General features: G+C 39.6%; 1 protein-coding gene across 1 annotated transcript; it reads left to right on the forward strand.

Moving 5' to 3' along the window:
- Positions 1 to 4,610: 4,610 nt before the first annotated feature.
- LOC109701307 (cyclin-Q-like) lies at positions 4,611 to 5,573 on the forward strand. Its single transcript, XM_020186797.2, has 2 exons — positions 4,611 to 5,456; positions 5,517 to 5,573. Exons 1-2 carry the CDS (start codon positions 4,611 to 4,613, stop codon positions 5,571 to 5,573), a joined length of 903 nt encoding a protein of 300 aa, XP_020042386.2.
- The last annotated feature ends 11,798 nt before the right edge of the window (positions 5,574 to 17,371 follow it).

A 17,371-nucleotide genomic window follows, 5' to 3' on the forward strand; every position in this document is an offset into this window, starting at 1 on the left:
ACAGCAGCACTGGCATTTTGCTCAATTATCAGAATAGGCTACCAGGAGCCATCCAACTAATTAGGGTAGAGTCCTTGATAGGCTGTTAAACTCTTTTTCTTGGGAGAAAGTAGCTAAATTACAGTCTTCCTTATCCAACCTTCCGTTCTAACCTCTTTTATCAAACATCTTCAGAATTCAGTCCCACCCATCCTCCCCGACTCTGCTATCTGGAGCTCAGGTTCCTTTGTATTGTATACATATCCCCCCCTTTTCAGGCCCTGCATGCCCTGGCTGAGGCATCCTGTGACTTCTCCCCATTGTAGGCATTAGTGAGGAAAGACATGTGGGGGAAGAGGGGTGTAGAATCCTATGTAATTCCCTGACTCCTAGGGGAGAGACTTGTGGATTGTCTTCAAGAAAATGACTTTGCTAGCTCTTGATAGGGAAATAGACTGCTTTGAAGGCTCAAAACTTTCAAGGAAATGTTTGTATTTAAGACTTTCAGGGTATTCAACCCAGATATCTCCATCCTATGTGCCAGTATTACAGTCTTTCCCAATCAGGGCTTTGACCTTGGCACTACAGGTCTGTATGGCTGGGAGTTTAGCTTTGTAATTCTGCTTCTTTGATGATGAAGTCCTGAGCTTTATCTGCAGATTTCTCTGCTCCTCCATTGTAGTACATGGTGCAGAATATTCTTCATTCTACCAAATGGGTATTATGAAATTCACATGAGTCTTTCAATTGCTTTTAGTCTTTCCTTATCTATGGCTAGAATGTTAAATGAATTTAGCAATGAGCATCTAATTTCATCATCTTTTTGGTTAGTACTTATCATACTTTGTAAAGGTAAGCAGATGAATTTCACTAGTTAGGGCTTTCCTTTTAGTGTGTACCTTCAGCATTCCTCACTAGTGAAAGTTTTCACAACTGTTCTGTTACCTCTTACAACAAACTTATTTGTGGGAAGGGGAAGAGAAGCAGATACAAGTAGAGATAAGTCAACCTACAATGCAGACCCAATAGCCTCAGACAACCTCACAAGAAGTTCTAGAATACCATGACCAGTTACAGACTTTCCAAATTGGACAAAAATGCCTCAACCAGTCAGTGGATAAGGGCCATTCCCAGAAGAGCATGGCTTTGGGTAAGTTGACTTTCTGTAGCTGACACCAACAGGCCCTTCCTTGAAAAGAGTCTATTTATTTTCCCTTCGGTGGTACTGGAGATTGAACTCAAGGCCTAGTGCTCTACCACTTGAGCTGCACCCCCAGTTCTTTTCAGATAGGGTTTTGTGCTTTTTCCCAGGCTGGGTTTTGACTTCCCTTCTCCTGTTTCTGCCTCCCAAGAAGCTTGAATTACAGGCCCTGGGCCCGTTGAAAGGGTTTTGAGTGGCATATCCATACTATTGGACAAAACAACTATCCATATGTTTGGAAATGGCAGTCAGTCATTCCTCATCCAGAAAAGGTTTGCCCTCCTCTGCAATGTACATTATTCATACTTCTGTGTGTCTGCAGCCCTTAATGTTATTAAAGAAATGAGAGATTATTTTTTAGTTTATTTAGCATGTTGTTAGGGCAAGAACAAAGAAGTTTCACAATTTCAACACCTTAACCTGTAATGAAATAGCTCTAAACTTTGACTTATTAATTTCACTTGTTTTATATTTCAGTTCTGGAATTTCCATTTAATTCTTCTGTGTAACATCTAGTCTGTGCTAAAATTTACCATCTTGTCATTTAATTGCTTGACTGAATTAATCATATCTATTTTAATATTCTATTCTGATAACTCTAATATCCAGATTTCTTGTCCAAATATTTGCCTTTTTTCCGTTTTGTTTTTTCTTTTCTATTATTACTTCTTTCTTTTCTCCCTTCATTTCTTTTTCTTTCTTATTTTTGCATGCCAGGTTACTTTTTATTTAATGTAAACATCATATGTGACATATTGCCAAGTTGAGGCTTTCAATGATGATATCTTGCTCAACATGGGATTTACTTTTGCTTTGGTGAGCAATTAGCTAATCACCTTCATGCCAACAGAGATTAAGTACAGAAAAACATTATTTTTTCTGAAGCTGGGAAGTTTGAAGCATCTACCCTTTGGTGCTGCCAACAGAATGCTTGAGGTGTTTACCAACTCTCTTCCTCCATCATGGGTCTATACTCCTACTGTCATACCCCGGACCCAAGAGGCTTCTAGAAGTTCTGCTCAGCTTTGTTCTCCCTGACTTTCAATTTTATACTCAACTCCCTAGCCTTGGAGCTGTCTTCTATTCAGCAAAAGCCTGGAGAGGAAATAATTACACAAATGTCAGCCTCAAGTACCACTTTCCCTTATGATGCATAGAATCTTGCCTCCTCAAGTACTCAGGGCCTTAGAGCTTCCTGAGGCCTTAGATGGTGTGTGTGAGTGTGTGTGTGTACTTACCCATGCATGTTAAATTGTGCTCAGCATTTTTATGCATTCTTGGAATCTAGCTGATCTAATACAAAATATTCCATCATTGCCAGAAACACAATTCCAAACTCTTGCTTTATCAAACTCATGTTTTCAGTATCTTTGTTCATAGCAGAAACCAGCTCTTGATTTCCTTCTGTCTCTAAGTTGTGCTTTCCATTTATGTCGTGCTCTGTTTGTCTTTGCATGAATGATTTCTCACTTTACCTTTTTTCTATGACATGTTTACAGGTCACTGCTTTGCTTCCTTTCATCTTAATTATGTTCTTAGACATGCTCTTAGATCTGACATAATGGGAATGATTTCTTGACTTTCTTCCCATTGTATCTGCACCCAGTTTGTTTGTTTGCTTTTTTCCTCCAAGTCTAATTTGAGAGCTGAGAATTTCTATCTACTATTTAAAAGCTGAGTGTCAAGGGGTGGGAGAGACTTTAGAGGAGGCCTGTGGAGTTGTTCATTCAACAAAGTTTTTTCATTGTCTACTATGTCCAAGGCACTATTCTAAGCTCTTGAGATTCATCTGTGAACAAACATACAAAATCCCTATCTTTGTGCCTTACATTTTATTGAGGGAGGCAGACAACACACACACTAGCAGTAGATGAGTACCATAGAAGGCGATAAATGCTGTGAATACAAGAAAGAGAATGAAGAAAATTGAAAGTGCTAGAAATAAAGACTCTGCAGTTGCCATTTAAATAGGGTAGAGTGTGAGTCTCACTGAGCAGGTGAAATTGGAGGATAAATGGACAGAAGATATCCTCAGCAGTGAGAATGGTCATTACAAAGGCCCTAAAGCAGAAGCCGCCCAGTAAGTTCCAGGCATAACACAGAGGACACTGGAATATGAGTGGAACAACCAAAGTGTTTAGAAGGACAAGATGAAAAACAGGGAACAGGGAGCAGATCACATAGAGCTTTTAGGCCACTGTAAGAATGTGACTGTTACTATGAATGAAATAGAGGACAGTCTTTCCATCTACCTCCCTCCCTCCCTCCCTTCCCTCCTTCTTCTGCTTTCTTCCTCTTTGTATCAAGTTATAGCACTCATACATAGAATACACAAATCTTAAGTGTATAACTTAGTGGATATTTGCCAATATAAATAAATAACCACCACACATTACTGAATATCAACAGCACTGGAAGAGCCTTCCCACTAACCACTCCACCCCACATCCTCTCAAAGGAAAATACCCACTGGCTCAAGTGGTGGAGTGCTTGCCTAGCAAGTACAAGACCCTGAATTCAAACTCCTGTAATATCAAAGGAAGCTGGTGTTCTGTCTCTTATGTTTGAAGATTAGGTTTCTTTTCTGATTTTGAAGTTAATATAAATGGAACCATTCAGTAGGGATGTTTTTGTGCCAAGCTTTTCACTCAGCATTATGCTATGTGGAACAGTAGCTCATCTTTTTCATTGCTATATGAATGTCACATGAATATGGTTTTTTACCCAATTTTCTTTTCTTTTTCTTTCTTTTTTTTTTTTTTTTTGCAGTACTGGTGTTTGAACTCAGGGCCTCACACTTGTCAAGTGGACCCTCTACCACTTGAGCCACTCTACTAGCCTTCCCAATTTCCTATGGATAAGCATTTAGTATTTTTTTTAGTTGGGGCTACTATGAATAAAAGGCACCACTGGCACTCCTATAGGTCTTTGGCACACACATGTACACATATCTACCTGGGAGTGAAACTGAGGCCTTTTTTGAGCACAGTAGTGATACTATCTGATTTAATTTAGACTAATTTACTTGGGTTATTTCATTGATCATAAATGAAAGTATCAAGGATGTAAACAGAGGCACCAGTTAGGAGTCACAGTGATGCAGGAATTGGTGATGGTGGCTTGGACCAGGTGTCAGCAATGGAAGCAAACAGAGAGGTCCTTGTGAAAAGTCAAAAAGAGCAAAAATAAGGAAGGAGGTCCGATCAAGTAAGCTTTTCTCCAGAGTGGAGAACACCAGAAAATTTTACAGGATTTTGGAGTCTGTACTCCCACTTCCTGCATGGGGGGAGGGGGTGGGGTAGGAAATGTTTCTGTCTTTTTTTCCCCATTTCTCCCCACTTTTATCCTGTTCTACTAAATTTCTTTCGTAATAAGCTTTACTATTATTTTTACTACAAAAATTGTGACAGGATTTTATTGACTTACCGATATGAATTCTGGGATAGGGAACAAACATGGCATTAGGAGCCCAGCCTGGGTGGGCGGGGCGGTGGGCTGGGGCGGGGCTTCACTGCCCGCCATGGGGGAGGACCCCTGGAGCCGGCCTGGCCTCAGCGTGCCGGGGGCGCTTCTCCTCGTGGTGCGGGGTCCTGAGACCTCAGGACCAGAGATCATGGAGGCCGTTCTCCCCGACACCTGCGGAGAAGAAGCCGGGGTGCTGGAGGCGGAGGGACAACAGGAGCCCGAGGCGAGGGTCCACTTCCGAGTGGCAAGGTTCATCATGGAAGCAGGTGTCAAGCTAGGGATGCGGTCCATTCCCATTGCCACTGCTTGCACCATTTACCATAAGTTCTTCTGCGAGATCGACCTGGGAGCCTATGACCCTTACCTGGTCGCCATGTCTTCCATTTACTTGGCCGGCAAAGTGGAGGAGCAACACCTGCGTACACGCGACATCCTCAACGTGTCCACCAGGTACTTTAACCCGAGCAGCGAGCCCTTGGAGCTGGACTCGCGCTTCTGGGAGCTCCGAGACAGCATCGTGCAGTGTGAGCTCCTCCTGCTGAGAGCGCTGCGCTTCCAGGTGTCCTTCCAGCATCCGCACAAGTACCTGCTCCACTACCTGATTGCCCTCAAGAACTGGCTGAATCGTTACAGCTGGCAGCGGACCCCCATCTCCGTCACAGCGTGGGCCCTGCTGCAGGACAGCTACCATGGGGGACTGTGCCTTCGCTTCCAGCCTCAGCACCTAGCGGTGGCCGTGCTCTACCTGGCCCTACAGGTCTACGGAGTCCAGGTGCCTGCTGAGGCCGAGACTGAGAAGCCGTGGTGGCAGGTGTTTAGAAATGACCTTACCAAGCCAATCATTGATAATATTGTGTCTGATCTCATTCAGATTTATGCAATGGACACAGAGATCCCTAAGGCCCTGGCCCAGGCTTGCCCAAAGTGAAGCCCAGGATGGTTGACTGCCTGGGGATAGTGCCACCACACCGCTGTGAGGTCCTCAGAGGACCAGCTGGGAGGACTGGCTATGCTGCTGGATGTGGGCTGGTGAAGGCGATGACATGTTGTGGCTTTGACTGTCCCCAGCAGGCCTGATCCAGGCCATATCAAGAGCTGTGCCTCCAGCAGGCAGACCAGGAGCTCACAGTGTGTGGCTACTTTTGCCCTTTGAGAGGACTCTGACTGCAACTATGTCCTGATGTCACTGACAAGAGTTGAAGAACAGATGGGACTGTATCCCTAGGAATTCGTTTAAAACCAGACTTATAGAAATTATGAATGTGCAACATAGATGGATTTAATTTTCTGTAATAAAAATGATGCAAGTTAAAAAAAAAAAAAGGCTAGCCTGATGTGCTCCAGGATCTTTAATTTCTTTCTTTGGACATTAGGTTTTGAATTACTTTAGGGTCCTTTCCTTCTTTTAGTACAATGAGCTGTTTTTAACCAGTCTTACTCTTAGCTATTAGAAGAAAAGAAAATATTTAAATTTTAATTTACTCTTTTAAGGAAGAACTCATCTTTTAAAAAGAAGAGAACATTTTCACACCCACTATAATTAAAAAGTCAGATAACAAGTGCTGGCAAGGATGTAGAGAAAATAGATCCTTCATACACTGCTGGTGGGAATGTAAAATAGTGTGGCCACTTTGGAAAACATTCTGGCAGTTTCCAAAAAAGTTAAACATAGAGTTACCATATGACCTATTAATTACACTTTTCTGTATGTACCCAAGAAAGATGAAATCATATGCCCACACAAAAACATAAAAATGCTCATAATAATTTTCTTCATGATAGCCTAAGTGTAGAAATAATCCAGTGTGCATTGACTACAGAATGGATAAATAAAATGTGACATATCCATGCAAGTGGAATATTATTCAACAGTAAAAAGGCTGAATTTATGCAACAAGAATGAATCTTGAAAACGTTAGCTAATTAAAGGAGGCCCCTTCCATATAATTCCATTTATATGAAATGTCCAGAATAGGCACATGTACAGAGACATTTCAGAAGTAGGTTAGTGGTTGCCTAGGTCTGACAGAAAAGAAGATAGGAGGATAAGTGGGAGATAGGTAAAAAGTTCTAAAATCAATGGTGGTAATGGATGCATAACTTTGTGACTGCTAAAAAAAAGTCATTGATTTGTACACTAAATAGTGAATTGTATAGTATGTGAATTAAATCTCAAGAAAGCTGTTACCCAACACAACCAAACAGAAAAAAAACTTACCACTTTTTTAATACAGAAAAATAAAAAAGGTTCATAATTTTATCATCCTATAATTTCTGAGGACATTTTGAGATGAAATAATATGTCATTACAACAAACAATAGAGAAAAACACAAAACAGCGAGACCTTTATATCTGTGACTACTGATTTAGTATCCATTATCAAAAATTCCTGGGACCAGAAGTGTTTCCATTTTAAATTTTATTTCAGATTTTGGAACGTTTCCACATACATGATCTTGAAGATATCTCGCAGACGGGACCTAAGTCTAAACCCAAAATTCATTAATGCTTTATATGGACCTAATATTTTTAGTGTGTCTGTGTTTTGACTGCAATTTGCTGCATGATGTCAGGTGTAGAACTTGTAGCATCATTTTATTTTATTACTTTATTTTTGCCATACTGGGGTTGAACTTGGGGCCTCACACTTACTAGAAAGATGCTCTACCACTGGAGCCACGTCTCTAGCTTTGTTTCTGGGTTGGATATTTTCAAGACAGACTCACAAACTATTTTCCCGGGCTGACTTTGAACCGCAACCCTCCTGATCTCTTTGAGTAGCTAGTATTACAGCTGTGAGCTACCAACACCCAGCATGGCATCATTTTAATTCTCAAAAAGTTTGGATTTCAGATTTTTGGAGCAGGAATCCTAGACTTGTATCATCAAGATCTATGTCGATTTCCTTTCAGAAAGCATCTTATACATGAACAGTACATACTTCACAGATAGTATCTTTATTTTGAGCCATATGAAGCTCACACTATTCAAAATACTTTACACTTGGCACCTCCCTCTTTTTTTTTTTTTTTGATAGTATAGGGTTTTGAATGCAGGGTCTAACAAGCACTCTATCACAGAGCGACAGAGCAACACCCCTCCCAACATTTTCTACTCTCCTCCTCTCCTTTCCCCACTTCCTCCTCCTCTTTCTTCTTCTTTTGTGTTAGTTATTTTCTGATAGGTTCTAATGTTTCCCCTAGGGCCCATCTTGGACTGAGGTCCCCTGCCTCCACCTCCGAGGTAGCTAGGATTAAGGCACGAGCCACCACACCTGGCCTTCACTTACTATTCTTTAGAGACCTTTTCATAGAAGCACACAAACAGATGCTCCTCATCTTACGGTGGAGATCACATCCTGACAAATCCATTGTAACTTGACAATACAGGAAGTAAAAATACACTTAATGCATCTAAAGTACCAAACATGACACCTTAGCCATCCCTCTCCCTCCCCTCTCCCTACAGTGAACATGATCGGAACATGTACATTAGCTTACGGTCAGGCAAAATTATCTAACAGGAACCCCATCTTTATAACAAAACGTAGACATCTCCTGCAATTTATTGAATACCTACCTGTATCCAGAAAATGATGCCAACAGAGTTCACTGTAGACTGTCATTTTTCCCCTTGTGATCACGAGGCTGTCTGCGAGCTGCAGAGAGAGGCTGCTGTTTGGCTCCACTAGTGAGTATTGTACACATATCACTAATCTAAGAAAAGACCAAAATTCAAGATGCAGAGCTCATTTTCTATTGACCGTGTACTGTTTTTGTACTATTGTGTCAACCTAAAGAACAAACAGATGCTTCCAAGATTATGAGTTTACAGGAACGGCAGAGCGTTGCAAGGGAAATAGACATGCCATACAAAACTATAGGTATATCCAAAGAGGGAAAGAAAGACAAGGGTTTTAAAGGTAAAATGAGGAGGGTTACATAAGTTGTTTTGAAACTATTATCTTTGGCTACAAAGATCAATAACAAAGGCGGCATCCATCCAAGTTCAGACAGATAGTTTCAAGGGCAGATGTCCTTGCAGAAGTGTTCTGTGTGTAACATCACAGAAGCCTTTGTGAGCAGGCATGTTTTGGGCAGACTCTTGTGATAGTTCTTGTTATTAAACATAGTACAAGAGGTGCTCTCCTTCATAGCCTCGTGGTTTCTTTTCTTATTTAATATTTTATTTTTGGTTAGGGTTTGACCCAAGTGACTCCATTTTGATTCTGACAACTTTCACTGTTGAAAGGTAAATTAAAAGTTAAACCGGAGGCTGGCTTAAGTGGTAGAGTGCCTGCCTAGCAAGTATGAGGCCCAGTGCCACCAGAATAAATAAATAAAATTAAACCAGGGATATCTTCCTCTTTTTCTCCCTTCCTTATTCCCAACTTGCCTCCTACCCTCTTCTTTTCTACACTTACTTCCAGAGTTTTTCACTCACATGTTATCAAAAGTGAAGGGAAGACCTTTTAAAACTATTCGTGTTGTTGTTGTTATCATAGGAAATCCTACCATAGCTGTTCTTGGTTTTGTTTCTTTAAATTTTTCATGTTATATAAATAGCATCTTCTCATTACAACAAAATAATGCAGTGTGCGAGTGTTCGTTTAATACACACACTGCTTCCTGTGTACCAGGCCTTGTTCTAGGTGCTTTAAATAATGACACATTTAATTAAATTCTTGTAACATCTATGAGTTAAGTATTCCAAATCCCTTTTACCAATGAGAAAACAGAAGGAAATTAGATGAATTTCACCACTAGAAGACAGCCAAGTTAGACTTCAAATCCAGTCCATCTGGAGCCAGAGCTCACTGTGCTCTGTGATTGTCCCAGAGTCAGTTAGGAACCTCATGCCCTGCAGTGACCACCAATGGCCTGGTAATGGTCATTTCTCGTGATCTTTTTGTGTGTATATTTATGAACAAATGTATATTTATAAAGCTAAAACACACAAATATAGAACACACATACATATATAAAATCAAGTGTTTATTTTTTGGTCATTAGCTGTCACAAAAATGAGATAATAGAGCTGAAGGAGTGGCTTAAGTGGTAGAATGCCTAGCTAGCGAGCTTGAGCTCCTGAGTACCCCAGTATGACCCCCCAAAAAAAGAGACTATATATATTCCTCTGTTATATAGCTTCCTCTATTCGTATTTTTAGGTTAACAGTCTCATAAAATTCCTCCATATCAATTAATCCTGTGTTGATTCAACTGCATGATAGTTCTCTAGTCAGATAGATCCATTTTATTAACCATTCTTTTGTTGATCACTTCATTTACAGGATTTTTGTTATCACAGTTACATTAAGAAAAACATCTAAGTACACATTTATTTCTTTCTTTCATTTGGTCATTTTTACACTTACTTACATGTATATACATTGTTTGAGCCACCTCTTCGCTCTTCCTCCTTCTTTCCCCGCTTCCAGGCAGAACCTGTTCCATCCTCTTCTCCGATTTTGTTGAAGGAGATAATAAGAAAGACATAGTGTTTTTTGCTAGTTTGACATAAAGATAGCTATACAGAGAGATTCCTACATTTCCTTTTGCATTGGTTCTTTTATACTTAGGGATTTCCGGGAGTTAGGTTGCGCTTTTTTTTTAAAACAGATTTCTGCCAGATTGTTTTCACAAAAAGCTGAATAACTCCTTTGCTAATCAGCATTGAATAAGCATTTGCTTTTTATGACAGCCTCACCAGCAGTAGGTAAAATTCCTTTTTAATTTTTGCCCATAAAGTGATGATTCATTGCCACTTGAATTTGTTTTCTCCTGACTACTATGAAGCTTAAAGACATTACTGTTGGGTTTTTTTCTGGGCCATTTGGGTTTGCCTTTCTGTGACTGGCCTGTTTATAACTGTGCCCATTTTTCTATTGAGTCTTCTATTTGGAGTTTTAATGTATTATGGTCCTTTGTGCTTAATACACACTTGTGGTTGTTATATCCATTGCACATTTTTCCCAATCTGTCATTTGTACTTTGCTTTTGCATTTGTTATATTTTAGCTTTTAAAATGAGTTAATATTTATCAAATCATATATAGCTAATTTCTGTAATATCTTGTAAATTTCCAGCCTCACCAACCTCCAAGATGCTCATATGGTCTCTCACATTTTCTTCTAAGACTTTATGGTTTTGTAGTATACTTTTAACTTTTTAATCCATTTGGAATATACTTGAGTATAAGAAGCAGAAGTCAAACTTTCTTTGCAAATGCATAGCCAATTTTGTCAGTATTGTTTATTAAATAAACTACTGTTTCTTGCTGAATTGAAATATATTTTCCACATACTAATTTCTCACAGGCAGCAAAATCTTTTGGGACACCCTGTTTTACACAGTTTCACTTACCTTTTTGCCTGTTTCTATGATAATATTATGCTGCTTTTGTTACAGAGACTTTGCCTGTTTTAATTTCTCATAAGATCCTATTTCTCATAATATTCTTTATCAATCTTGAATAGTCATTCTTCCATAGAGACTTATGTTTATTTAATCCACTTCAAACATATGTACCAGGCATCTAATTTGAATTGCCTTCAAGTTCTAAATATAACAAGAAAATTCTTATTTTTGTGATATTAAATTTTCTCATTCAGGAATGTGGTACTGTTGATGGCAGTGGTGCAGTCTGTGATCAGAAGTTTTCCAGATTCCTTGTGTCCCACGTGGAAGAATCAATGGCAGGACACGTGAGTGTACTGGAGTTTATTAGCAGTTTGGGAGGGGAATTACAAAAGGGGGCATGGTGGGACCAGGTAGAAGCTGGAAGTAGAGAGAGTTTTTCTCTTTTCCAGGTGCTTTAAAAACTTACACTAACCTATGGGAAGGGAAGATCCTGGTGATTCCTAACCAATGATTGGAATCATTGGAGGGGCAAGGGTGGTCCCTGTGCCAGGTGAGGGTGTTTTGAGCTGTCTCAGAGCTAGGGTGTGAATAACCTACACAGATTTGCAACTGAAAAGAAGGCTCAGAGAAAGAGAGGAATGTTTCACCTGAAATACAGTATTAAGTCATATTTTTTCTCAGAGTCCTAAACTCTCCCTAGTTCTAGCTTGCATAGTACACCTCCCTGTTAATTCGTGTTTTATTTTATGCTCTCTTATGGAACTGACCACCATATGCCCTCATATGGAGCCATTAACGATAGGTTTGTCAGAAATCTAAGTCCACCTATAATAGGAGAGAATCTCAAAGCACCTTTTGTATCTGCCACATAATGTCAATGTCCATAATAGTGAATTTAACTGATCTAGTCCCACACTCTTATTTCTTCAAAAAATACCTTCACATAGTCTCATTTTTTGTTTAGGGGGGGTATGCCTTCTGGTACCTGAAATCTCTTTTGGTTCCTTGCCATGTGTTCATCTCAGTCACCTCTTCCACAGCTCCCTCTAGTGTAAGACCTACAGTGCTCCCACATCCACCCCTCCATGGGGAATGAACCAACAATGGGAGCATCATAATAGTGAGCTCCTTCCAGTGATCCCTGACCTAGAGTCACAAGAAGCCTGGGGAGCAGGACGGTTCTGACTGAAGACTGTCAGAGGAACCCTCAGCTGCATGTTATTCCTGCTGCTGTTCTCCCATGCTCTCAGGTGACATTCTTTCATGTCTGGGGCCCTGTTGATCCAGCTGCCACAGGAGTCTTATAGCTGCTATTCAGTGTTTTCAGGGGTTTGTACATTTGTCCCCCTAACCTTTCTTATAACAATTCATTTTCTGAGTATATTTCTGTTGTCACTAACATTCATAATTTTGGCTCTTGTCAAACTGCTTTAATTTTAGATATCTCTGTCACTTGAGAAGTGAAGCAAGCCAAGCAAAGAATGTCCTTTTTCTCTGTTCTCTCTGCAAAGAGGAGATGGGTGTTCTAGAGTGCCATGCTGTCTGGGACTCACCTAGATGATGACCCAAATGCTCTTTGGATCCAAGAAAAATGATAAGGATCCATATTTAGAGGGATTGAGGACCTACGGTCACAATCTCTCCAGGTTCCCAGATTCCACTGTACCCCAATGTTTAAATGTATCACTTTTGAGTTTCACAATGATCCATTGGCTTCATTCTGAAATATCTTCCTTATCTTTTTAATCAGAAAATATGTTGAAAGGAATCTCATGAATGTTAAGACATAGATGAATATATTCACCCTTAGAGAGGGCAGATTTGTAAATAAATTACTATGGCTTCATTGGTTCCAAAGTCAATAACCACCTTATTAATTAAAGCTTAAGTCTGAAGTCATTGTCAGGTATCTTCCCATATGCTACAATTTGTTCATTTTATGGGATACAATATGGGATACTAAATTGATCTTTTGTTGAAAAGTTCATCACTATGGAACAACATAAAAAATCTTGGGCCATCTATCTAGCTCCTTTCTGCCCTTGTTCCCTCATCAATAAAATAAAGTCAACAATAATGTTTTTCCATAAGGTTATATTGAGGATTAAAATGGTTGATCTATGTTGAGCCTTTGAGACAGCACCTGGCTCATGGCTAGTACTATACAAATGTTTGTCACCATCACTCTGCTTGTCACTGAGGTTTCCTACTCTTTCTTCTCAATGTAGAATCCTTTACATCAGTCTCCTAAACCTGGTTACCATTCCTCTGGTTGCCATTGCCAGGGCCCTTCTTTTGTGGTCTGTCTGAATCCTTTGCGAATGTACAAAAAAGAAAGATCAGTCTGCTTCTTGAACCTTAGAACACTCTCATGGTCCTCGGTAGGTCTTTCACATTCAGAAGAGCTAGCATTGCCACATTGAAATCCTATATCAAAGGAAGAGACAATTACCCAAAGTTTATTCAGACTAAGCCCCTGTCTTCTCAAATCACGTCTTTGCCTTCATGGTGCCACAATAACCCGCATCCCAAAATAAACTTTCAGCTTTTAGCCAGGTAGGCTTTTACACAAGAAAGGAAGTCAATGGGTGACTTTCAGTGTTCCTGTTCAGAAACACTTTTCTTTTTCTTTTTCCTGTCAGCTCCTAGCATCTTGTCCTACAGCACCTGCTTTTAAGTGTTAAGACGATTACAGGTGCATTAGTATGTCCAATATGTCACTGAAATCAATATCTCCCCTGACATTAGCCACACCAAAAAATAAACCAATCTGCACACCAAAATAGAGAAAGCATTCAAGTTACAGTCAGCCGTCTGTGTCCACAGATTCTCCATTTGTGCATTCAATCAACAATGGACTGACAATATTTTTTAAAAGTTAATCAGTAATAAACATGCACATACTTTTTTCTTATTATTCCCGGAACAATATATCAACTATTAACATTATGAGTAATTTAGAGATGGTTGAAAGTATAGGGAGGATTGTGAAGGCGTATGCAAATACTCTGCCATTTTATATCAGGGACTTGAGCATGTGCACATTTTGGTATCCTCAGGGGGTGCTGGAAGTAATGCAGGTGAATTTTACAGAAAGTGCAAGTAGCGTCACACTGTGTGCTCATCATGAATTCAGGTATGCCTAGACACACATGATGTAAACAAGTATCTCTGAGCTCCATGTATGTCAAGCACTACCCCAGGCACTGACACATATTGGAGCCATAACAGGGACGGTCTATGTGGAGGCAGCTAAGATAGATTGGAGGGTGGGATCCCTGAGAGTTCATGAGTAACCACAATACTTAATAAATGCAAACATTGAAACTTAGAAAACTGCTCCAGGGAAAAGGAACGTAGTAAAGAAAGCTGGCCTGGGCTTGGGGACATGGAAGATTTCTCTGAGGAAAAGACATTTGATGTACAAAGGGTGGCTGAAGTTACCTAAGGAATAAGAAGGAAGAATATTCCCTGCATCTAGGTTGAGTGATGGGAGAAAAGATGGATGAGACATTCAAGAGACAGAAACCACTGGCAGATTTGTGGAGGAGCAACCTGTGTTTGGTCTTGGGCATGGGTTCTCTGAAGAGTCTTTGAGACAAATCAAGGGTCATTATTAAGTAGGTGGTTGGATATAAGCATCTGGAGCTCAAAGGAAATTTCTGAGCCACAGATCTAACTGTAGATATAAATAGCGTGTAGTTAGTACTTAAAACTAATAATCTTGCATGCAATTGCCTTAAAAAAAAGGTATATATTGAAAAAAAGACCTGGGTCTTCACAAGCTTCAAGTTTAATGGTTGAACAAGAGCTGAATCCACAAAGTAAGTTAAGAAGGGGCAGCAGATCTTCAACAAAAAACTGCTGGGAAAACTGGTTAGCTGTCTGCAAAAAACTGAAACTGGATCCATGTATATCACCCTATACCAATATTAACTCAAAATGGATCAAGGATCTTAATATCAGACCACAAACTCTAAAGTTGATACAGGAAAGAGTAGGAAATACTCTGGAGTTAGTAGGTATAGGTAAGAACTTTCTCAACAAAACCCCAGCAGCGCAACAACTAAGAGATAGCATAGATAAATGGGACCTCATAAAACTAAAAAGCTTCTGCACAACAGAAGAAATGGTCTCTAAACTGAAGAGACCACCCACAGAGTGGGAGAAAATATTTGCCAGCTACACATCAGACAAAGGACTGATAACCAGAATATATAGGGAACTGAAAAAACTAAATTCTCCCAAAACTAATGAACCAATAAAGAAATGGGCAAGTGAGCTAAGCAGAACTTTCTCAAAAGAAGAAATTCAAATGGCCAAAAAACACATGAAAAAATGCTCACCGTCTCTAGCAATAAAGGAAATGCAAATTAAAACCACACTAAGATTCCACCTCACCCTTGTTAGAATAGCCATCATTAGCAATACCACCAACAACAGGTGTTGGCAAGGATGCAGGGAAAAAGGAGCCCTCTTACACTGTTGGTGGGAATGTAAACTAATACAACCACTCTGGAAAAAAATTTGGAGGCTACTTAAAAAGCTAAACATTGATCTACCATTTGATCCAGCAATACCATTCTTGGGGATATACCCAAAAGACTGTGACACAGGTTACTCCAGAGGCACCTGCACACCCATGTTTATTGCGGCACTATTCACAATAGCCAAGTTGTGGAAACAGTCAAGATGCCCCACCATTGACGAATGGATTAAGAAAATGTGGTATCTATACACAATGGAATTTTATGCAGCCATGAAGAAGAACGAAATGTTATCATTCGCTGGTAAATGGATGGAATTGGAGAACATCATTCTGAGTGAGGTTAGCCTGGCCCAAAAGACCAAAAATCATGTGTTCTCCCTCATATGTGGACATTAGATCAAGGGCAAACACAACAATGGGATTGGACTTTGAGCACATGATAAAAGCAAGAGCATACAAAGGAGGTGTGAGGATAGGTAAGACACCTAAAAAATTAGCTAGCATTTGTTGCCCTTAATGCAGAGAAACTAAAGCAGATACCTTAAAAGCAACTGAGGCCAATAGGAAAAGGGGAGCAGGAACTAGAGAAAAGGATAGATCAAAAAGAATTAGCCTAGAAGGTAACACACACACACAGGAAATTAATGTGAGTCAACTCCCTGTCTAGCTATCCTTATCTCAACTACCAAAAGCCCTTGTTCCTTCCTATTATTGCTTATACTCTCTCTTCAACAAAATTAGAGATAAGGGCAAAATAGTTTCTATTGGGTATAGAGAGGGTAGGGGGGAGAGGGAGGGGGCGGAGTGGGTGGTAAGTGGGGGAGTGGAGGAGAGGGGGAGAAAGGACCCAAGCCTTGTATGCACATATGAATAATAAAACAAAAACAAACAAAAAAAATTAGAAGGTAAGACACTGCATTCGGAAAATCCTCCTTCAGAGAATGGATCACACAAACACATGAAAACCAGAAGAAGTAGGGTCACCTTAAAAGTCCAATCTTTCTTTCACTATTGGTATGTATATTTTAAAAATATTTCATTAGATCTTTATAAAATTTTAACACCCTACTTGGTAATTAAATTAACATTTCCTCTTTTCTCTTAAATTGAAATTAGCACATGTTATCTTTTCTTCTTAGCTGTCAATAATTCTTGTATTATTGTAGAACATTCTAAATATTATTTTTACATTTTCTTAAAGTATTAGCCCTTTTCACATTAATTGTTTTGGTATCTAACTGCTTAAAGTTCCCTGGATATTGCCCAAATTCCTTGCACTTTTGTATATTTTATACTTATAATTTTATATTATGATTTTAGTTTTTCTGTTACTGATGTATTTCACATGATATAAATACTCTGATTTTTATTTATAAAAAAAGAAAAAGAAGGGGCAGCAGAGAGGTAGAAGGCAACCAAAGATAAAGGTAGTGCTAAGTTAAATTATAAGAGGCTATGAGTTTGCACTGTGCTTCTGCACTGGGCCCAACAGACCTTACCAATTTAGAGTTCTATCATACTAACCTAGCTTTGAACGGTTTCAAGCAGCCCTATAGCCAATTTAACTAAGCTATAATCTATTGGCTGTTTGATTAACTAAGCTATGGCCCAGTTATGGCCAATTAGGTTGTTTTCTATGCCTCACTTCTGCTTTGGTTTTTTTTTTGTTTGTTTGTTTATTAATTTATTCATATGTACATACATGGTTTGTGCCATCTCTTCTCCTTGCCACCCACTCCTTCCTTTCCCCCCACCCCCACCTCACTCACTTCCAAGCAGAACCTGTTCTGCCCTCTTCTTCAATTTTGTTGAACAGAAGACATAAGCGATAATAAAAAAGGCATAGCATTTTTGCTAGTTTGAAATAAGGATAGC

Source organism: Castor canadensis, chromosome 2, assembly GCF_047511655.1.
Source record: "Castor canadensis chromosome 2, mCasCan1.hap1v2, whole genome shotgun sequence".
In the NCBI taxonomy this organism is placed as follows: domain Eukaryota; kingdom Metazoa; phylum Chordata; class Mammalia; order Rodentia; family Castoridae; genus Castor; species Castor canadensis.

Excerpts from the sequence above, each read along its gene's own strand:
- LOC109701307 (XM_020186797.2), top strand. The coding sequence starts at position 4,611 with ATGAATTCTGGGATAGGGAACAAACATGGCATTAGGAGCCCAGCCTGG. Across the intron at positions 5,457-5,516 it reads CTGAGAAGCCGTGGTGGCAG|ATTTATGCAATGGACACAGA; the intron begins GTGTTTAGAAAT and ends GATCTCATTCAG.